The 24,065-nt window shown below is 42.4% G+C and overlaps 1 protein-coding gene across 8 annotated transcripts in view; it reads left to right on the top strand.

Moving 5' to 3' along the window:
- LOC133365089 (protocadherin beta-16-like) overlaps window positions 1-22,449 on the top strand; it is a 93,903-nt gene extending 71,454 nt beyond the window's left edge. For 3 of the 8 annotated variants that reach the window (XM_061586419.1, XM_061586450.1, XM_061586440.1), the window contains exon 2: window positions 20,484-22,449. In XM_061586419.1, coding sequence (XP_061442403.1) covers window positions 20,484-20,594 — 111 coding nt within the window. In that variant the 3' untranslated portion in view covers window positions 20,595-22,449. Of the gene's footprint in view, window positions 1-2,484; window positions 5,052-5,469; window positions 8,107-12,682; window positions 15,250-20,483 lie in introns of those variants that run through there. The other 5 variants (XM_061586429.1, XM_061586490.1, XM_061586461.1 and 2 more) reach the window with 5 other exon arrangements.
- Window positions 22,450-24,065: the final 1,616 nt, after the last annotated feature.

Genomic DNA, 24,065 nt, shown 5'->3' with positions numbered 1-24,065 from the left:
ACAATTCCCTCCCCAAATCCTAGGGGGAACAAAGCACAGTTCTGGAGGGGTGCCCCAATCCTCCCCTCCCTGGGTATAGGACTGTATCCAGGCAACCCCTGCTTAAGAGCTCCTGGCTCCTCATAGCCCACACATCCAAAGACATGCCAAGGGAGACCAGACTGAGTCATACTTTTTCTGAGCTGATTAGCTTTGTGCAATTGAACAGGGGCGTCACTACCGGGGTGCGGAGGGTGCGGCCCGCACCCGGGTGTCACCATGAGAGGGGTGACACCCAGAGCCGCCCCGCTTCACGCTGTTGCCCAGCAAGGCTGCTCCAACTCCTTGGAGGTGGGCTGGTGGGCGAGCGCGGGAGCAGCGTCGGCGGGGTGAGGGAGGTGCGCCGGCATTCCCAGGCCTTTTCCGGCTGGGTGCCCCTCTGGTGCGTGCCCTCCCAGGGGCATGGATGGGGTGGCTGGCTTCAAGTGTGTGTGCACGCATGTGTGCGTGCAAGCCCAGCCACCTCGTCCATGCCCCTGGGAGGGCGTACACCGGAGTTCCGCACCCCCCGCGCACTCCCGCTAGTGATGCCGCTGCAATTGAACAAGGTGTTCTGGGCCCTGATCTTCCCAAGCCAAGGACCCTTGAAAAGCGTGTCTGAAGACACCCCACACACTTTACTCATCTAAATGATCCCAATGGTAGGTGACCCAGAATGCTCACCAAGTTACATCCTTTACCAGCAAGTTTTGGCCTATTTAATTACATAGCCAAGTTTATTAACACCAGTACCAATCCTGAAGGGAGGCTGCTCCCAGAACAAGTGTGGTGGGACACAAACACCTTTGCCCCATAGCTAATTTGTATTAAAAGAGAGGGTTCCTCCTCAGCACCAGTGGTGACTAGCTCACCAGAAGGGACCAAGTGATGGCCGGTATCTCTTAGACTGGGTGTATGGGAAAGAATCAGGGAAAGTGGCCTCAGCTCTAATCCCATTACTCCCCCCCCCGGCACTGTATTAACCTCGCCACGGATACTCTTGCTGTCACAGAGCACTAAGTCCCCCATGAATCCAGCACCAGTTAGATGCACACATGGGGCACCTGTGGCTTAATGCTCAGCTGCTGTTTTTCTCTTCTATGTGCTTCTTGTTGTCTCTTGGGCAAAGCACTTCTAGAACTCCAGCAAACTTTCCCAACAAAACAGCATGGCTTGAGTGGGAGGAGTAAAAGCCATATTGAACTTGTGAGCAGGGATATAGTTGTCTAGGGTCCTGGTGGATCTTAGACCCCTTTCTTTTGGGGGAGCAGGTTCCCAACAGGTTTCCTATGTCTCCAGTGTCCTTTCCTGCTGATTGGAGTCAATCAGAGTGAAAGGACGTGAGTCAGCGACTGAGTGATGTGTGATGGTGTCTAAGCTTTTAATGGCATTGTATGTATATGTGTGTCCTGCATGGTAAGGTGACATTTACTAAGATGTTGTAAGGTAAGGAAATTCCTTTGGTGAGTTTCCCTACTTCATTGCCATACTAAGACTCAGAGTAACTGCATTTGGGCAGAGCTTTTGAGTTTTAGGAGGAAACTTAAGCACTGACGTTCCTGATACTAACATCTGGTGTTGGACACACACACACAAACACACATCCCTCTGAGGTATATTGCATTCACCTATGTACGTGCACAGAAAATAGTAGATATAGCTGAAAGGCAACACATGGGGATCTGCATTGATTGTTGCAATGCATCACTAACGGAAGGTGCTCCAAACAAAGTAAGAGACTCATTTTATTGTATAATCTTAGGAGGTTGTATAATTTTAGAAGGGGGCATGGCTGTGAGGGGGTGTGGAGTAACTATCATGAAGGGCCCCTGCACTTCTGAATTTGCCAATACCCTGTTGTTTGTGAGAGAGCCTTTCCAGGGTTACTTCCACAAAGGAATGTCTGGGAAACGTCCCCAACAGATATTTCAAATCTGCTATCTCTGTGAACGAATGATGAACTTTCTGACTATGGGTCTAGAGGTGGGCTACACACTGTCATGACTTTATCTAGGTGTCCTAAATTTTATCAGATAAAGGAGGGACCTTAAAGATTAGTAAACATGTTACACTTATTCCTTGGCCTGTCTGCACACCCAAGTGTTTCTTCTTCCTGTGAGGACACAGTCATGCACATGGTTGTTCCCTTTATGACCTTTTTCATATTATAAATGTTTTACTGAGTTCTATGATGGAGAAATATATATAGGTGTGTGCGCGTGCATGCATGATTATAGCTATTTAATCCTTGTAAAAGGTAAACTTAACAGACTCAATCCTGAAGAATGTTCAGTACTTATCAACTAATAAGAGTACTTTTATAGCTGCTGTATTTGACTTCAGACACACGGTGGTGCTATTGCACAAAACAGCAGAAATCAGAGATGAAGCGCAGGTTGCCAGAAAGCTGTGGCCATTAGAAAAAGGAATCTGGAAGAAAAAGACAACAGTTCTTCATTGCAAGAAACTCTACACAGTTTTCAGGCAGCAAATACTGCTGCATCTGTTTCCAAAAAGGAACCTTATGACAGGTGAAAGGAGAACTCCAGCAGCTGTTTTATAAAGAGCCACCTTGGTTTCAGATCTGCCTTGAGAGAGAGGCTGGGAAAATGGAAATACTCCACACTAGCAGGCAAGTTTGTTTCTTCTTTATCTATCTCTGTAGCCTTGTGGTGGTGTGTGAGTGCCTCCGTTATTCAGTCCCTGAGGAAAGGAAAAGTGGATCTCTAGTGGCTAATGTGTTGAAAGATTTGAAAATGGAAGTAAAGGATTTATCTGCTCGTAAAGCCCGCCTCATTTCTAAGACGTCCAAGGAGTATTTTGAGCTGGATCTCCATTCTGGGAATGTGATATTAAAAGATAAAATAGATCGAGAGGCTCTCTGTGTTCAGAATGACCCTTGTGTTCTGCTCTCTGAAATTGTGCTTGAGAAGCCATGGCAGCTGCACCGGATTGAAATTGAAATAGAGGACGTGAATGATAACTCCCCCAACTTCTCTAAAGACCATTTCATCTTGGAAATACCTGAGCAGACACCCATGAACACCAGATTCCTTTTGGAAAAGGCTCAAGATACAGACCAAGGAGAAAATGCTGTTCAGAACTACACACTTAGTCCTAATGAACATTTTAGGCTGGATGTGCAAAGTGACAGTGATGGCAGCAAATATGCAGAACTTGTATTGGAGAAACCATTAGACCGTGAGGTGAATCCACAGATTTCCCTTATTCTGTCAGCTATTGATGAAGGGACCCTAAGGAGGACTGGCACAGCACAAATTACAGTAGATATTCTGGACAACAATGACAATGTTCCTCAGTTTAATAAATCGGTATATATCATGAAACTAATGGAAAACAGCTTGCCAGGCACACTGGTCACAAAAGTTGAAGCCAGTGACCGTGATATTGGTTCCTATGCACAGATCACTTACTCATTTAACCAAGTGCAGGAAAATATCCTGAGATCATTCAAGTTAAACAGCCGCACTGGAGAACTGACTACTGCAGCAACAATTGATTATGAAGAAACCAGTATTTACAAAATGAACATCAGAGCAACGGATGGAGGGGGCCTTTCTGCTTACTGCAAAGTCATTGTGGAGGTTGAAGATGAGAATGACAATGCCCCAGAGGTGGCCATCACATCCATCACCAGTCCCTTACCTGAGGACTCTCCCCCAGACACAGTGGTGGCCCTCTTCAGTGTCATAGACGGGGACTCTGGACACAACGGCAGAACTGCCTGCACTGCTGAGACAAACCTGCCCTTTGTGTTAAAACCCACTGAGAACAATTATTACCAGCTTGTGACGCAACAGCCTCTGGACAGAGAACAAGCCTCCGAGTATAATATCACCATCACAGCCACTGACCGGGGCTCTCCCAGGCTCACTTCAACAAGAATAGTTCATGTTCAGATCTCAGATGTCAATGACAACCCTCCAGTTTTTGAAACATCATTCTGTGAAATGCAATTAAGAGAAAACAATATTCCAGGTCTCCTGATTGGTTCGATCCATGCTGTTGATCTGGACACAGAGCAGAATGCCAAAGTGACATACTCTCTTTTGCCTGGGAAGGTCAGTGATGGCCCCACATCCTCTTACGTCTCCATCAACTCTGAGACGGGGAAACTGTATGCCATTCGGTCTCTGGATTATGAGGAAGTAAAAGATTTCCATGTGACTGTGAGAGCTCAGGATTCAGGTTCCCCTCCACTGAGCTCAGAGGTGATTGTCCGAGTTCATATCGTGGACAAAAATGACAATGCCCCCTTCATCCTCTACCCTCTTCAGAACAGCACTTCCCCATCAAACGACCTGGTTCCCAGGGGGGCCGAGGCAGGCTACCTGGTCACCAAGGTGGTGGCTGTGGACAGGGATTCCGGCCAGAACTCTTGGCTTTCCTATCAGCTGCTGAAGGCCACAGAACCGGGTCTGTTCGCTGTGGGGGCCCAGAATGGAGAAGTGAAAACCATGAGGCTAGTTAGCAGTCGAGACGCCTTCGAGCAGAAACTTATCGTGGTAGTCAGAGATAATGGACATCCTCCCCAGTCCTCCTCTGCAACTCTGAGAATTCTCCTAGTGGACGGCTTCTCTGACCCTTACATGAAAAGTGTGGATCTTCCTAAGGATGAAGCAGTAGAGGAGGGAGACCCCAGCCTGACTATGTATTTGATCATATGTTTGGCTGCCATCTCAACTATTTTTCTCATTTCCATAGCTGTGTTTACTGCAGCCAAGATTCAGAAAAACAAAAAGTTCATAGGGAATTATAACTCTGCACCTAATCTCCCTGTGGGACCTAATTCTCAGGAGAACTGTGTGGATTCTGGTACCGGCTCACTATCCCGGGGTTACAACTACGAGGTGTGCTTAACTGGCGGATCCCTGAGCAGCGAGTTCAGGTTTCTGAGGCCCCTATTTCCTGTTTTCTCTGTGGAGCCTCCTGACACTCAGGTGAATCCACGGAATTCAAATGGTCCCCAAGAACTCCCCAGTCGTGCAAAGGAAAGCCAACATATGATCCAGGTGAGAATATAATGTTCATGTCTTTAACATAGCATAGGATAAGTAAGAATAATGACTGTAGTAAGATTACATTTTGAATGGCTTAAAATAACTATCTGCAAAAATCCATGTCAGTTTGTGGATGATTGAGCCTCACTGAAAATCAGGACAAGACCAAATATTTTGAATTGCACTGCATTAAGGCTGTGAAATGTATTTCACTTCTTATCCGACTGTTCTTTTTTTCTGTTCATTCACATAATGAAGACAATAATAATCTCATATATGAATTGTCAGCTAGCAGTTAAATGAGCATAAATCTAAACCAAATCTCCACTGGGCTCCCATTAAGTGGACAATATATATTGTTAATATGTTTTTTGTGGCTGGACCACAAGGTGGCAATATTGCCAAACACATTAATTGCAATTCAGAATCTTGCTTTGTAGCAGCACTGTAAGGAAGCTTTGAGCAGACAAAACTGAACCAGAGGGAAGCAGGATCTTTGACTTTGAAGGAAGTATAAAATTCAGGGGAGCAAGCAATGGACATAGCAGAAAAAAAATAATTTACACAACAGCACAGAGAAAATCTGGAGAAAATCTGAAATTTTGCATTTTGGCCTTATAAATCTCACCAAGACGAGACTGAAACCATGGAAGCTTGCTTCAGGAACAAGCAAGGTCTGTATCTCTTGCTCTTATTTTCTGTGTCTAGAGTAGTGTGCATCTCAACACACTATTCGGTGTCTGAAGAAAAGAAAAGTGGGTCTCTGGTGGCTAATGTGCTGGAGGACTTGAAGCTGGGAACCAGGGAGCTCTCTGTTCGCAGAGCCCAGCTCGTGTCCAAAAGCACTAAGCAATATTTCCACCTTGATACCCACTCTGGGAATCTGTTGATAAATGATAAAATAGACCGAGAAGCTTTGTGCAGCCAGACTGATCCTTGCTTACTACTGTCTGAAATTGTGCTCCAAAACCCTTTAAAGATCTATGATATTGAAATTCAAATAGAAGATGTGAATGACAATACTCCTAAATTCTCAAAAAAGGAATTCAAGCTAAACATTCCAGAGAATGTCCCCACCAATACTAAATTCCCTTTGGAATCTGCACAGGATACAGATTTGGATAAAAACAGTGTCCAAAACTACACTCTCAGTCCCAATGAGCATTTCTGGTTGGAGGTAAAAAGTGATGAGGGTGGAAACAAATATTTGGACCTCCTTTTGGTGAAGCCTCTAGACAGGGAAGAAGCAGCAGAGTTTGAGCTGACTCTCACAGCTGTTGATGGAGGAGTGCCACAGAAAACAGGCACAGTTCAAATAAACATTAATGTTTTGGACATAAATGATAACTTCCCTCATTTTACTCATTCTGAATATAAAGTTAGGTTAAAGGAAAACAGCCCTCAGGACACTTTGGTCTCCCAGGTGGAAGCCAGAGATTTAGATTTTGGTTCAAATGCACAGATTACCTACTCATTTGATCTAGTGCCTGAAAGCATACATCATTGTTTCCATTTAAATGATATCACTGGGGCAATCACTGTTTTGGGTCAAATTGATTATGAAAAAGAAACCAGCTATGATATGAATATCAGGGCAACAGATGGAGGGGGTCTTTCTGGGCACTGCAAGGTCCTGGTCGACGTTGAGGACGTGAATGACAATGCCCCAGAAGTGTCAATCATATCCATCAACAGTCCTTTGCCAGAGGATTCTCCTTTAGAGACACTTGTTGCCCTCTTCACTGTCACAGACAGAGACTCTGGGGACAATGGAAGAACTGTGTGCTCAATGGACATAAATCTTCCCTTTGTGTTAAAACCTACAATAAATAACTATTACCAGCTTGTGGTCCAAAGTTCCCTGGACAGAGAGAAAATCACTGAGTATAATATCACCATCACAGCCATTGATCGAGGCTCCCCTAGGCTCACTTCAACAAGAATTATTAATGTTCAAATCTTAGATGTCAACGACAATCCTCCACTGTTTGAAAATCCTTCACTTGAAATGCAGATACGGGAAAATAATATCCCTGGATTGCTAATTGGCTCAGTCCATGCTGCTGATCTGGACACGGAGCGGAATGCCAAACTCACCTACTCACTTTTGTCCGGGAAGATTGCTGATGGTCCTGTGGCCTCTTACATCTCGGTCAACTCTGAAACTGGAAATTTGTATGCCCTCAGATCTCTGGATTACGAGCTGATCAAGGATTTCAAAGTGACAGTGAGGGCTACAGATGGCGGGTCTCCTCCCTTGGCCTCAGAAGTTATCGTCCGATTTGTTGTCACAGATGAAAACGATAACGCTCCCTTCTTCCTCTACCCCCTTCAGAACAGTACATCGCCCTGCAGTGAGTTGGTCCCCAAGTCAGCAGAGGCCGGTTACCTGGTGACCAAGGTGGTGGCTGTGGATGGAGATTCTGGTCAGAACTCCTGGCTTTCCTATGAGTTGCTGAAGGCCACAGACCCTGGCCTATTCAGTATAGGAGCCCAGAATGGAGAAGTGAGAACCAGGAGGCCCCTGAATGAGCGAGACACAAGCAAGCAGAGACTCATGATAGTGGTGCGAGACAATGGGCTCCCTCCCCAGACCAGCACTGCAGTGCTCAATGTCCTTCCAGTGGATGGCTTTTCAGAACCTTATATGAAGGCTGTGGAGGTTAGTAACCAAGAACACGAAGAAGATGGAACCTTGACCTTGTCTTTGGTGATCTGCCTGGCTGCAGTCTCCTTTGTGTTCCTAGTTTGCATTGTTTTGTTTGCTGTTATCAAGATCTACAAGAAGGATCCCAGGGGAAGTTTTATCGCCGCACCTCCTCACTTCCCACCTGCCAGGCCTGATATCCCAGAAAACTGCACCGATTCTCAGAGTGGGTCACTTTCCAGGAGTTACCACTATGATGTTTGCTTAACTGGTGGGTCCTTAAGCAGTGAGTTCAGATTTCTCAGGCCCCTCATTCCTGTTTTTTCTGTGGGGGACCCAAACATCCCTGTGAACAACTGGACTCCTTCTGGTTCCCAAGATATTCCTGAGCATGTGAAGGAAAGAAAATCAAGGGAACAGGTGAGCAAATACCAATAATTTTTGAACAAGTCAAATTAGACAGATAATCAGCCACCTTTTACATCTGTTTCTTCACATCATCCTCTTTCTGTTTATTCTCTGTGTTGCTTTGTTGGTAAATAATAAAATATACCTTTTTCTTAGTACATTTTTGTTTCAGTGCTTGCCTTTTTTTTTTTTACGCATCTTCCCTTTTGCCCTGTATCTCCTTTTCTACTAATGTGATCTTCCATTATTTTTATTTTCCTGATCATTCTTGGCTTTACTGCCCCCTAGAACCAACTGTGATGATTTCTCCCTTGCTCTCTTCTGGTCATCAGGATTATGACCACAAGGTTCCTGAATTGCTTACAAACTGAGCTCAAGCATTTAAAAACTTTTTCATAAGTTTACCAAGAAAGTCCAGCAAATATCCACCCAAATCCTAGAACTCTACCAGGAATTCAGAAAGAATTTTAAAGTGTTTCTGTTCCTTTAAACAATCAATATCTCTAATTCGACAGGCTTACTTCATTGACATACCATTGAACACGTAATTAATGTCTGGTTAATCAGTGAAGAACTATGTTATTGACTAGAAACAATTGGATTTGAAAAGGAAAAAATTAAAATTAGGCACCACGTTTCTAGGAGTTCCTAGATTTCACTTAATTTTTTACCATATTAGTTTATTAATGAAGACTCTGTGTCTATAGTGGATTACAGTGCTTGAAATTTCGTTTTAAAAAGGAACTTGCTCTAGTTCAAGTTCACTCTGCCCAAAAAGGGACTAGCTCCAGTTCGTACTTTTACAAAATTAATGAGTTTAGTTGAAGTTCATCCAAAATACCTTTTAGTTCATAAAAAGTTCATCAGGAATACAATTAGCATTCAGAATGTTACAAGCTGCTGCACTGTAATGTCAAAAAGTAAATCAGGGGCCACACACAAATAACGAAGTGTCTGACAGACACAATGTCAAAAGGTGAAGCTTTCCCCATAATTATATTTCCATACTAGAAAAGGCTTATCCTGCTTAATTTGGACCAGCCACACAGCTGTTATAGGCACAGAGGACCGTAGCTCATTTATAGAGCATCTAGTTTGTATGCAGAAGGTACCTGGTTGAATCCCTGGTATCTATAGGTAGGGCTGGGAATGTCCCCGGTCTGAAATTCACAAGAGCCCCCACCAGTCAGTTTGGACAATACTGAGCTAGAGAGACCAATGGTCTGACTCAATATAAGGCAGCTTCATATGTCCCTATAGGAACCGAGGCTTGATTTCTTATTTTCCCAATATGCTCAGCTCAGCATGAGGCCTTTTAATGCTTTCTGGGCAGAAAAATAAACCCAGCAACCAGTAAAACAAATATTCCAATTGCTTTCCACAATTAGTTTCCAATTGCTTAGTTAACCCTTTTTATATCACCCAAAAAGTTTTCCCTTGATTGTCCAACAGGAAGGAAAATCTAAAGGTCAGGAATAACACTAGAAGGAAGGACCCTCAAGGAGGAGTGAACAAACACACCCTGAAGTATTTATTTTCTCTCTGCCCTTTCCTATTTGTAATATGGACAATTTTGTTTTTTGGGTGGAATCTAAAATTAGATACCTAATCCAACGTCAAAGCCAAACCCAGGAGCTTGCTGATTACCAAAGTAGTTCAGTTCAAGAAGAATCAGAACACAGGGACAGGTGAAAGAGGACTATAGCTATAGGCAAAGACAAGCTTTGAAAAATCCTACAATGGAACTGAGGGGAAGAGAAAGAGGAATGATCCTATGAGCTCTTGTAAAAGGTTGCGAACGTCCCTCTTCCAAATCATTATGACTGGAGTGTTGGGGGGGGATTAACTGTGATTAAAACCTAGACCTGTCCATCAAAACAGCAGTATCCCTTGTTGTTTTTGGCAACTGGCCAAGACAACAACCACCTCGTTGCCAGGCCATTTTTTTCTGATCAGTTTGCAACCCTAAGAAGTAGGCAAGAAGCCTGAGGGCATGCATTGCTTATTCAGGCTTGAGAACATATTTTGGGCCACATGGTGTGTTTTGTTCTGCTTTGAGAACTAGTTTGTGGGCATGGCACTGCTTTCCTGATTAGGGAAAGAGTTTGGAAGCCTTCAAGGGTGGGTGGGTGGAGCTATTGATGTGCAATTGGAATGAATTTTATTTTATTGAAATTTACAATACGTGCATTCTTCTTTTGCTCAGTCTCTACATGGATGTGCTTTGAGGCTGAAATCCTAAACACAGTTTCCTGGGAGTAACTGCCACTGAACCTATGGGACTTGCTCCTGCTGAGATTTTATTTATTTATTTCATCACATTCGAAACCACTCTTCATCAGTTAAGATCCCAGGGTGGTTTAGAACAATTACATTTAAACAATAACATATTAAAACCATTTAAAATTCCCAAAAATTAATCAAGAGAGCCAGTGCAGTGTGATGGTTAGGGTGTTGAACCAGGTTCTGGGAAACCAGGGTTCAAATCCCCACTTAGTTTTGAAGCTTGCTGGGTGACCTTCGGCCAGTCACAGTCTCTCAGTCAAAGCTACCTCACAAGGTTGTTGTGAGGATAAAATGGAGAGGGAGGAGGGATATATGCCACCTTGAGCTCCTTGGAGGAAAGGTAAGATATAAATGAAATAATAAACAGAATAAAATAAAATAAAAACAGCAGACAGATGGCATCAATCATAGCTGGCATTGCTATATCAATTTCTTCAAATTGCCTGGGTCAAGAGGTCTTTGGGAGAATTTTTAAGCAGCACTGAAGGCTAGATAGTGACAGCACTACATGCCACCTGCAAATGATGTGCTGTCACAGAGAAGGCCCTACCCCATGTCACCACACAATAGGCTTCAATGCCCATTTGTCAGAACAATGAGAGAGAGATGCATAGAGTTGCTGTCTGGATGGACTATCCAGATAGTGGCTAGCTAGTTTCAGTGCCAGGGCAATTCATATTTTCAAAGAGGAGATAAATATATTGGGACCGTGAGCTGCAGTAAAACCTGAGGGTCCCACTTTTTGTTACCCATTTTTGGTATAAAAACTGGCTTAGCATTATAGAAAGAAAGGCAGTAATATAAATAAAATTGATATTGACACTGATGTCTTTCCTGCTTACTCCCTATCACCAATCTCTCTGCCTCCTGCATGCCAAGAGCACACAGCCATTTGTGTCCCAGTGTCCCATAGGCAGTTCTTTTTCACTCTATGCTACAGCCCTGAACTGTGATCCTGGTTTAGATACACACTTCCACTTCCTAACCAACTCCATTTCTGTTGTTGACTTCTTATTATTATTGACTGCACATTGGACTTGGGTTGACTAGGCAGGGACAGATGATAATTGGAAGGGAAAGGGTAGGTTTGATCAGTTTATTTTGCGATAGGAATACAATGATACATATCTCAAAGTGAACAGAATTGGTTAATAGAAAAAAAGATAGGTATTTAACTGGTATTTTAGGGTAAATGATAGAATATTAATCAGAAAGTGACAGGAGGCATCCAGTCTTAACCTATTGTGGCTCGTGTGAGTTGAACTGAGAATACAAAAAAACACTGGTGGCTGTACACTGTCTCCGTAGTCCCCCTTGGAGGAGGCTTGGTGTGCTCATTTAATGAATGAGAGTGGCATTGCATTGCAGGCAGCAGAATTTCTCCCATGCATGTTTGTTGAATGTATAGTGCATGCACCACCCTGCAACATCTGATAAGGGCCGAGATGGCATGCAATATGTATATAAACAGACAATGTGGTTAGATATATTGCCCAGACAACATGCAAACTCTCTTGATGAATATCCCAAGACCAAGCAACCAATTTGGTAATGTTTATATTGGTTTGGCAACCAGTGGTGGCTGGTGTCCATGGGGGTTGGCAGGGTGGAAGGCAGGGAGACCAACAGTAGGTGGAGCCAGAGCCAATGACAGGCAGACCCAACTAATTCTAGTTTTGTTCCCATTCTCTTCCCTGCTGAGTTCTACAAGGGCAACAGTGAGACTAAGGAAGGGGAAGATGGTGGGCAATCCTACCTGCTGAACTGGTAGTATGCAAGTATCAAGCAGGTGAGGGCAGACTGAGGTTGATGGGACAATGGCCCATTTGTCCTAATGAATTAGCTTCCATTATTGGGAATGTGCATATTATTCACACAGGGACTGTGCATATTATCTTACCAATGTGTAAAACATACCCAGGGGTTAAATTAGTTCATATTGTCGGGAATTAGTGAGAGATTGCCTGAGCTATGTGCAAAATTCCATGTTCATATAATGAATTTGTACACATTCTCCATACCTTGCAATTAATATGCATGGGCACTGATGTTTATGCACATTCAGTAGAAGGCCAACATTAACCTCAATATCTGCATCTATATCTACATCTCTATCTTTATCTATATGGAACTTTCCACGTAGCTTAATAGTAAAACCATCAATAACTGACAAAGATGGCAAGAGTTATGTGTATTTCCAACACAAGATGGTGCTATTGCACAACACAGATTCTTAGGGAATAGCTGCATGTTTGGAAAGCTGGAGACAATAGGCAAAACAATCTGGATGCAAAAGGGAATAGGTCTTCATTATGAAACAATATTCAGAAATTTCAAACGGAGCAGACAACAGTATGAATTTTCAAGAATAAAAATACAGCAAAAGGATACAGCTAAATACGGCAACACTTTTTCCTGTGTGTTGAATCTATCTTGAGTGAATCTGGAACAATGGAAACGCATCATAGGCAAGTCTGTTTTTTCTTTCTATCTTTCTGCATGTATGGGGCAATATGCAAGAAAATCCACTATTCAGTACCAGAGGAAAGGAAGACAGGATCCCTGGTGGCTAATGTGCTAAAAGATTTGAAAGTGGATGTAAAGGATCTTTCTGCTCGGAAAGCCCAGCTGGTTTCTAAGAGTTCCAGGCAATATTTCCAGCTGGATTCTCATTCTGGCAACATTATATTAAAAGATAAAATAGATCGAGAGGCTCTATGTGGTCAGAATGACCCCTGTCTTCTACTCTCTGAAATTGTCCTAGAAGATCCACTGAAGATGTATAGAATTGAAGTTCAAATAGAGGATGTGAATGATAATTCCCCCAAATTCTCTAAAAATCAATTTATTTTTGAAATACCTGAGCAAACTCATATAAATACCAGATTTCCTTTGGAAAGAGCTGAAGATTCAGATAAAGGTAAAAATACTGTTCAGAACTACACACTTAGTCCTAATGAACATTTTAGGTTGGATGTGCCAAGTCACAGCGATGGTACCATATATGCAGATTTAGTATTGGAGAAACAATTAGACCATGAGGTGGAAACACTGCTTTTCCTAATTCTGTCAGCTGTTGATGGGGGAATCCCCCAAAAAACTGGAACAGCACAAATAATAATTGAAGTTCTGGATGCCAATGATAATGCTCCTCAGTTTAATAAAGCTCTATACCAAGTAAAACTAATGGAAAACAGCCCATTGGATACACCAGTCACAAGAGTTGAAGCCAGAGACAAGGATATTGGTGCCAATGCTCAAATCACATATTCATTCAGCCAAGTACAAGAAAAACTGCTCAGATCATTCATGTTAAACACAAATACTGGCAAGCTTACTGTTTCAGGGGCAATTGATTATGAAGAAACCAGTATTTACGAGATGAACATCAGAGCAACGGATGGAGGGGGCCTTTCTGCTTACTGCAAAGTCATTGTAGAGGTTGAGGATGAGAATGACAATGCCCCAGAGGTGGCCATTACATCCATCACCACTCCCTTACCTGAGGACTCTCCCCCAGACACAGTGGTGGCCCTCTTCAGTGTCACAGATGCAGATTCTGGAGACAACGGCAGAACTGCCTGCACCACTGAGACAAACCTGCCCTTCATATTAAAACCCACTGAGAACAATTATTACCAGCTTGTGACGCAACAGCCTCTGGACAGAGAACAAGCCTCCGAGTATAATATCACCATCACAGCCACTGACCGGGGCTCTCCCAGACTCACTGCAACAAGAATAGTTCATGTTCACATCTCAGATGTCAATGACAACCCTCCAGTTTTTGAAACAAAATTCTATGGAATGCAATTAAGAGAAAACAATATTCCAGGTCTCCTGATTGGTTCGATCCATGCTGTTGATCTGGACACAGAGCAGAATGCCAAAGTGACATACTCTCTTTTGCCTGGAAAGGTCAGTGATGGCCCCACATCCTCTTACGTCTCCATCAACTCTGAGACAGGGAACCTGTATGCCATTCGGTCTCTGGATTATGAGGAAATAAAAGATTTCCATGTGACTGTGAGAGCTCAGGATTCAGGTTCCCCTCCACTGAGCTCAGAGGTGATTGTCCGAGTTCATATCGTGGACGAAAATGACAACGCCCCCTTCATCCTCTACCCTCTTCAGAACAGCACTTCCCCATCAAACGACCTGGTTCCCAGGGGGGCCGAGGCAGGCTACCTGGTCACCAAGGTGGTGGCTGTGGACAGGGATTCCGGCCAGAACTCTTGGCTTTCCTATCAGCTGCTGAAGGCCACAGAACTGGGTCTGTTCGCTGTGGGGGCCCAGAATGGAGAAGTGAAAACCATAAGGCCAGTTAGCAGTCGAGACGCCTTCAAGCAGAATCTTATCGTGGTAGTCAGAGATAATGGACATCCTCCCCAGTCCTCCTTGGTAACTCTGAGAATTCTCCTAGTGGACGGCTTCTCTGACCCTTACATGAAAAGTGTGGATCTCCCTAAGGATGAAGCAGTAGAGGAGGGAGACCCCAGCCTGACTATGTATCTGATCATATGTTTGTCTGCCATCTCAACTATCTTTCTCATTTCTGTTGTGATGTTTATTATAATGAAGATTCAGAAAAGCAAAAAGTTCATAGGGAATTATAACTCTGCACTCAATCACCCTGTGGGACCTAATTCTCAAGGGAACTGTGTGGATTCTGGTACTGGAACACTTTCTCAGGCTTACAACTACGAGGTGTGCTTAGCTGGTGGGTCCCTGAACAGCGAGTTCAGATTTCTCAGGCCCCTATTTCCTGTTTTTTCAGTGGAGTCTTCTAATGCTCAGGTGAATCCAAGGAGTTCAGCCACTTCCCAGGAACTCCACAGAAGTTCAGAGGAAAGTCAGCATTTTATCCAGGTGAGAATAACATTTCCTACTGTTAGTAGCAGCTGGTGCACTCCAAAAGTGGTGATGCTCAGTGCTCCAATCCAACTCCTCTTTAAGTCCCATTTACATTTTCCTTCTCCCTCCGAAGTCCCTGCCTACAGCTGTCCCAAGTTAACAGATGTCCAAAGTCCGATAGTAGTCCTGTGGCTTAAGCTGCATTGAACCATGATTTCCTGTGAAGTCCCTCATACAAACTGGGAGTAAACCCAAGGGAAAAAATTGCTGTTTGACTCTATGCCAAAAATGAGTGCCTGTGCCATAAATACTTGGTTAGAAAGGAGTATTTTGATGGGAACAGATGAATTTATCATATTGATCCGGCACGCCTTCTGGAAATGTAAGTGCAGAAATGTGGGTTTCTGAGCTGAATGTCCTGTCCTCATCGCTAAGTAACCACAGTCAACATCTGCTTATCTGAGGTTAGGACGGAAGAGCATCTGGTGTGATACTGGCAATTTACAAGTTGTAATTTTGGAAACTGAGTGCTGAGGGCTAAGTGGAGGTCCTGAAAGGCAGATTTGGGGAATGAGGGAGAAAATGATCTACAGAAACTGGAAACAGAGCAGGACAGTGAAGGAAATGGAGTGGCTGAGAAGTATGAGAGACTGGGGACCAGATAGGAGATTATGCCTAGAAATTGCTATTTACATAAACTGAGATGAAGGGATGGAGAGATGTGCTTGTATTTATATGTAGGACTTGTGAGAGAGAACTGGACTTACTTGTGGGGTAATGATGGTAGAAAGGACATTCAGCTTGGATTATGATGCAGGAAGCTTGGCCTTTTTGCAATATAACACGATCTGATTGAGCTGCTCCAGTCAGAACCTTGGTAGCCCTGGAGCTTCCAAACTGGCTTCATGGGCAGTCCCACATAAAGCACAGGACAATAATCTACCCTGGAAATGCTGAGAGCATGAGAAATAAAAACAACTCTTTTAGTTACAAATCAGGATGTTTTTAAACAGAGCCTCATCATAATGGTTAAAGACAACGGGAACACTCATCAGTCCAGTACCTCAAGTCTTAATGTGTTTCCTGTTGATGGCTTTTCAGATGTGTATATGCAGGCCATGGATCCACTGCCTGGGGGAGAGTTGCTCTGAGACTCTTCCTCAGTCAAATTGTTGAGGTCTTCTTGACATCTGGATCTGAACCAATTTCTCAGGCCTCTGCTTTCTTGCTTGGCTGCAGACCCCAAATCTCCTATGACACCAAAGCTTGACAGATGAAATCCTATATAAAGATCAAAAGCAAGGGTGGTATCCAGTGCATTGAAGATAACAGACATGACTAACTTAGGTTCATTAATTCCAATGGGTCTAGTTGGATATACAACCCAAAATCTTTGGATTAAATGCTTTGGATTATGCTTGTTTTTATAATGTGAGAAGCCTAAACGTCATTTTAAAAAAAGTTGGTTCAATCTAAAAGATAGTGATTGATATAGTGAAGATGCTGATGATCAGAAGTATGCGCTCACAGAATAGGAAGTGTCACTGCCCAGTGACAGGAATTGTCATGCAAAAATTCTAAATTAATGCATGAAGATCCTGCAAGTGTTTTCTATTTGGCCTATGAAAGAATGTGATGGAAGAAGAGTTATTCCTCCACATAGTCTGTTTGCTAACAGTACTTTATTTATTGATTGATTTCCCACCTTTCCTCCAAGAAGCTCAAGGTGATGTACAAACATGGTCCTCCCCCATTTTATCCTCACAACAACCCGGTGAGATAGGCTAGGCTGAGAGACAGCGGCTGACCCAAGGTCACCCAGTGAGCTTCTTGGCTGAGCAGGGATGTGAACCCTGGTTTCCTGGGTCCCAGTCTGACTCTCTAACCACTACACCACATTGACTCATAGTACATGCTTCTTCTCTATGTCATGTGGCCAGAGATCACCTCAATATGAAAAACTCTCTCTGTTGAGTGTGATGCATTTCTTGTGTGTTTTACTGAGTGCAAAATAATGCAAACTTAATAAAATCCTTTTCTACCAACCTCTCCTTAAATAGATCTATGATTCTATAAATGGAAGGTTAGCACAAAACAACAACCCATAGTTGTCCATTGTGAGGAAAGTGATCTGTTAACAGGTAATTATGACCATATTATGCAAAGTCTCAGAAGGCTCAAGGTCTCAGAATATTTTCACAAGTGACACTTAGGATCCCTTCTAACACATACATCTTAGTAATGCATGAAAGATGGAGTGCAGAAGAGAACCACTTTCAAATTAAATATACAGTTTAGCCAGCAAAAGTTTTACATATAACATATGTGGGAATGGGAAAAAACAGTTTACATGCCATTTGTGAAAATGGATGGAGGTGTTTCCTTCCAGTTTACTCAAATACAATGTCTCTATATTGACCACCATATTTATGTTGGAATAGGCAAACTTGCATGTTCCCTTGTAAAAAGGGAGATGCTCCCTTTAAGGGATATTTGGGAAATATCCCATGTACCTGTTTACCATGATGTAGCTTCCTAATGGGTGAGGTTAGTTACCTGGCTTCCTCCTCCTTTGTCCTGGGGATTCCTGCATAATCTCCATTACTGAGCTTTTACCTCTGGGAGAGGCCGCATGGCAGATGCTCTCCTGAGAGCATCACTACCAAAGACTAAAATGGACTAAGACTTCTACTTTTTCTTTCATCTAAGCTAGAGCCTATGTTTTCTGAACATATGAAAGGTTGTGAATAAACATTCTTTATCTTTTTACCTAAGAAGGTTGTGTCTGCTGTTATTTCTGCCTAGGGAAAGGCGGGCTGGTTTATATTCTCACTCTGCTGCTTGCGCTTATATCTCTGCTAAGAAACCACAAAACTTAGTTCCTATTTCATTTTATATTTTTAAAATAGCAAACAATTTAATCAACCATGTTTACCAAAAAATTGTTCTTTACATTTCTGAAAATAAGCCTAGGGTAGGTTATTTACCTAAGGGAAGTCTTTCTGAAAGAAGAGAATGATTTAAGCTACAGACTTAATTTGCAAATGAAATGGACTTTTGCGGTAGGGCTTAATTAGGGTGGTAAATGGCTATTTGCTTGTTTAAGATGCAATTCTATAATCTCTTAACTGGGAGTAAGCCCCATTTAGTTTTATGGGATTTACTTGTGATTACATATACATAGGAGTGTGTCCTTAATGTCAAAAGTCGAAGGAGGACTGAACCTCAACACACACACACACACACACCTCCTTCTCCTTTCCCAATCCCACTTGCTGATGAAGATGTTATTTTTATCTACAGATCTTTCCCATCTTGATGGCTTGGTAGAAATATCATGTTAAACAACCAACAAACCATACTACCATATTTCAGTATATTTAAAATTATCATGTGATGAATGTTAAGATGCTTGGAAAGGAACTGTGACAATTGCTGTGTGTATTTCATAAGTCAATCAGTTGAAAATCAAATATTTTTCACTACATAGTAAATATAATTTTGGGGAAATATAAAACAGGGAATCATATGATCTAGGATTAGCAGTTTAGCCTGTTTGGGATGATGTTGCACTCAAGAATCAGGTGCATATTTTGGGGATGCTGCTGTACCCAACATTGACCCTGAATATCCAGTTGGCAGTTTTGAGCAGGAGAACTTTTCATTAACTTTGACCATTGTGCCAGCTCAGCCCCTTCCTGGAAAAGATGGGCCTGGCGGCAATAATCCATGCCAACATAACATCCACATTAGATTCCTATAATGTAAATTATGTTGGGGCTGCCTTTGTAGAGTTCTTGGAAACCACATTTGGTTCATAGGGACACAGAAAGCTTCCTTATACCAAGTCAGTCCATCTGTCCATCTAGTGGAATATTGTCAATGTTGACTGGCAGAGACTTTCCAGGATTTCACACAGGAATCATTCCCCACCAGAGCAGTCAAAATATGGCTGCTACAATATTCTGAGCATTAGTTGCATGCCTTAAGGATTGTCTTCTGCCATACCTAACTACCTGCACATTTAGATCAGTATCAGTTGCGATGCTTCTTTTTCCTCTGCTGTTTGAGCCAAACACTAAAGTCAGGATCATTAAGACCATGGTGTTCCTGATCTCTATGTATGGATGTGAAAGTCGGACTGTGAAAAAAATGGGTAAGAGAAAAATCAACTCATTTGAAATGTGGTGTTGGAGGAGAGCTTTGCGGATACCATGGACTGTGAAAAAGACAAATAATTGGGTGTTAGAACAAATTAAACCAGAACTATCACTAGAAGCTAAAATGATGAAACTGAGGTTATCATACTTTGAACACATCATGAGAAGACCTGATTCAATAGAAAAGACAATAATGCTGGGAAAAACAGAAGGGAGTAGAAAAAGAGGAAGGCCCAACAAGAGATGGATTGATTCCATAAAGGAAGCCACAGACCTGAACTTACAAGATCTGAACAGGGTGGTTCATGACAGATGCTCTTGGAGGTCGCTGATTCATAGGGTTGCCATAAGTCATGATCAACTTAAGAAACATAGCAACAACAACATTGCCGCCCTGGGCTCCTGCTGGGAGGAAGGGCGAGATATAAATCAAATAATAAATAAACATTTGAGCCAAAATGTGGTTTAGCCAAAGGGCTATATGAGATTTTTGTTGTCTGATTGTTGGTAAGTGATGATGATGAATAGTTCTTAACTCCTGTATTTGTTTTGAGCTAGGTTCTTGTTTTGTTACTGTATTTTATTATTGCTTTATTGAAAATGTTGTTGCCTTCCACTAATAGAAAAGTTGGATATAAATTGTGCAAACAAACTGACAACTTTTAGAATGGTTCTAATGAAAGAAGTAGCACTTTGGAATGGAGGTTAATAGCAAAGAAGAATACTACTGAGCTACTCCTAGACCAGAGGTATACTGGATTTTTACTAGCTTCTAGAAAAATGGGGTCTTTCCGTGTTATGAACTCAGACTTTGTCCTGTGTTAATTCAAGCTGGAAAGACATTGGATTGTCACCAAACTCATAGAATTACCACGTGGCAACGTTGATGTTTGGCAAAACCTGACACATCCTCAGGACTATGACAAGCACACAGTTACGGTTCATACTTTGGGGTTTCCAAAATCTTTTCCTAATCATGGCATTTTATTGCACCCCTTTGATGCAGCTCAATGCCCTGGCAGCATTCCTCTAATGGAAACCACATCAGCTTTCAAAAAATTACAATGCATTCTTTTATATTCTTTGCAGGGTAGAGCATCTCTTTCTGAAGACTCGGCTCCCAGATCTGGAGCCCCAGGTTGCACTGTTAATCAGGCAACTGGGGCAAATGTGAACAGTGACTGGCTTTCCTATCAGTAGATGAGGATAACCAACTCTGCCCATCATTCTGTCTCTGAGGACCAATAATCAAAAGCTCAAGGATCATGCAAGAAACTAACCCCCGGCCTGAAAAGAATGGGTCTTCTGCCTAAAAGAAAATATTTTGAATCACTCTTGTGCAAGCCAAATGGAAATGAACAGGAATGCTCTAGTGCTGTTCCCATTCATTTCAATAGGGCTTGTTTAAGACAACTTGTAGGTGGATTGTGCCCATACACTTACCTGGTATAAAATTATATTTCTGCTTTGTAGGGTTTTGCAGTAGCATACTGCTCTTTTGGTCTAGCTTGTTAAGGAAATGTAGGTGACTTTGTTGCATGCTTATTGTTGTGATGCTTCCTTAAGTTTCCTTAGGCTATTTTTGCTGCTTTAAAATATTTTCGATGGTTAGCAGTCTCTCAGAAATTCTAATTGCTGATTGTAATGCAGCTGTTACTAGTATCCTGTACCTTCCTTGAAAGACTTAGCAAGATAAGTATATGAATATGTCCAGTAACAAAAAAGAGCATGCACACAATTCACTGGGAAGTAGAAAGGAGCAGGAGCTTTGTATGAGAATATTTCTCCCATTTATGTCACTGGAGCTTGCAAATGGGACTTCCATTTCTCAGTGGATTTACACATTATTTTCTAGTCATATTTAGTCTGTATGTGCACTTTCCTGTCTAAATGCTCAATGCTACCATTGTCTGTTATAGTTGTGCTAGTAATTTTTCTTTCATTGGCCGAGTTTGCACGTAATGTTAAACCATGGTTAACACTGACCATAGTTAATGTTAACCATAGTTAATTAATCATAGTTAAAGCCTAGGTCTCTAACAGGCAATCACTTAAACCTTGCTTTGTTACATCACGGAATAGTTAAAAACACAAGAACAGAGCAGATTGAATTTTTTGCCACTCTACACTCACAACTCTGTAGCTTTTGGGTGGTGACGGCTCCTTTCCAGATTCACACATAACACTATGCTATGGTTAATGCTAAGATTTATAAATCTTGGTTAATGAACCATAGTTAAGCTGCTAGGCTGGGTTCAAACATAATGGTAAGCCATGGTTTAATAAACCAGACTATAGTATCCATGTATGTGCACATATATACACATACATGTATGCTCACACATACAGGCACACACATTTTCACTGAAATTTAACAATTCCTGTTTTCCTGTAAATTACCCCAACTCATGCTGAGAAAAGTGTTGCAAGCTAATCAATACTCCTTTGCAACAATTAAAGAATGAAACATACTATATTTGAAAAGAACACTTTGTCCACTTATTTTAAGTTAATGTGCTAAATCACATTCTTTACAGCTGCCCTTTAATGTTGGTTTATTTATGGTGCTTGAACTACTCCAGTGGTAACTAAAGGATTTAACACCAAATTGAATCTGATCTCATCTTTATTCTCTACAGTGAAGGGGACAGGTCAGTGGTAAATCTAGCTCCACCCCTATGATAAACTGCTACTGTAAACACTTTAAAAAAAAATGGAAGACTGTAAGAGTGTGGGTTCACAGTTATGTGGTTATGTAGTTGTGCAGTTTGGAGTAGAATTTTCTGTGAACCTGTGTGTTTTGGGAATAGTACTATATTCTGACAATGAAAATTTCACAAGGGCATTTTGAAGTCTATGAATGAAAGAAAGTAGCAAGTAGTGTAGTGAAATAAGAGGTTAGATAGGAAAGAGTGCAATTTATTTACAAATGAAATCAGCAGGAAAACCTGCTAGTTTTAGGATGTAGAATGCACATGTTATTGTTTATGTATTGCCATTGTCATCTTTTCATTATAAGAAAATAAAAAAGATGCAGTGTACTTTTACATATTGTTTGCTGGATTTTAATATCATTTTTGTATGTTCATAAAATAATAAAATCACTTTCTAAAATCTGTGGATGGAAATAGTTTGTGAAACAGAATCCCAGGATTGTAACCATACTCATTATGCCTAGAGTGGACAAATTCTCGCTTCAAGCAACATAAAATATTTATTTATTTATTCTCAAAAAGCAATGGAACTTAGAATATTTTCTTTTGGCCCACGCCCATCCTGGCGTGTTGTTCGAGAGCAACGACACAGAATCTGATGTAGGTTGAAAACGGCTACAACTTTATTTACTATGATGATACGATATGATGATGATGATTTGGTGTGGCATAGATGGCCCATCATGGTATAGGCTGTTCCTGTGAGTTCTGCTAGCAACCTGGGTGTGTTAGCCTAGCCCCCCCCCAAGCTGGAGCTACTGCTATAGTGTGATACCCGCAAGACCCCTTATGGGAATCTGTCCTAAGCTTGAGGAGCCTACCCAGTGCCTCTCCTCACTTAAGCAAAAGATGAATTGTACTCATATATGCAAAGACCTTGCTCCAGGGAAGGCAAAAACCTCACATTGTCATGATGGCCACTTGCGGATGTGAGTAAAATTCCTTTTCAGCTACATTAACCGGCAACTGACTGCCATCCAGAACAAGGTTATTTGATTGGAGGGAGGGAGTTGGGAAGGATCCAGGATGGACCATGGGGGACCCTCTGTAGGAGGGGAAGGCTCTCTCTGTCAGGGGCATCACTAGGGAGGTGCGACAGGTGCGGGCCGCACCGGGTGACACCACCAGATGGGGGTGAAACCCAGAGCTGCCCCCCCAGGCACCGCCTAGGCACCAACAAGAGTCTTCGCGTGGCGCGCCGGCTGCCTTCCTCGGCTGTTAGAAGGTGGAAGCGGCGGCAGACAATGAGGCGGCGGCACGCTTCCGGGCCCTGTTGGTCAGCCACGTGGTCCCAGAGGCCGTGCGCGTGCTCCGCCATGCACGCACGATCACTCAGAGTCTGAGAAAGAAGGCGCTGCGGGCTGCACTGGGTGACACCAACCCTAGTGACACCACTGCTCTCTGTCCATGGCATGTAGGCAGTAAACAAAGAGAGGCCCCCACATAATGTTTGGGAGCTGTTTCTTATAGGAGATACATGCAGTTTACTTTCAATACATAGAACATAAAAAGAGCTTGCTGGATTAGGCCAATGGTCCATCTAGTGCACCATCCTGTTCTCACAGTGTCCAACCAAATGCTTATGGGGAGGCCAAAAGCAGGACCTAACAGTGTTCTCCACGCTTTTCAATCCCAACGACTGTCATTCAGAGATATACTGCCTCCAACTGTGGAGTTAGTAGCCTTTTCCTCCATGAATTTGTCCAATCCTCTTTGAAAGCCATCCAAGTTGGTGACCATCACTTCTTAATTCCATAGTTTAACTACGTACCACATCTGTATGAAGTAGTTTCTTTTGTCTGTCCTGAATTCTCCAACATACAGCTTCACTGGATATCCCTGAGTTCTAGTGTTATAAGAGAGAGAGAGAACTTTTCTTTATCCACTTTCTCTACCCCATGCATAATTTTATACACCTCTATCATTTCCACTCATACTTGCCTTTTCTCTAAAGAAA

This window comes from Rhineura floridana, chromosome 1, assembly GCF_030035675.1.
Source record: "Rhineura floridana isolate rRhiFlo1 chromosome 1, rRhiFlo1.hap2, whole genome shotgun sequence".
In the NCBI taxonomy this organism is placed as follows: Eukaryota; Metazoa; Chordata; class Lepidosauria; order Squamata; family Rhineuridae; genus Rhineura; species Rhineura floridana.
The sequence above is the reverse complement of the archived record's forward strand: the minus strand, read 5'-3'. Positions and strand labels throughout refer to the sequence as shown.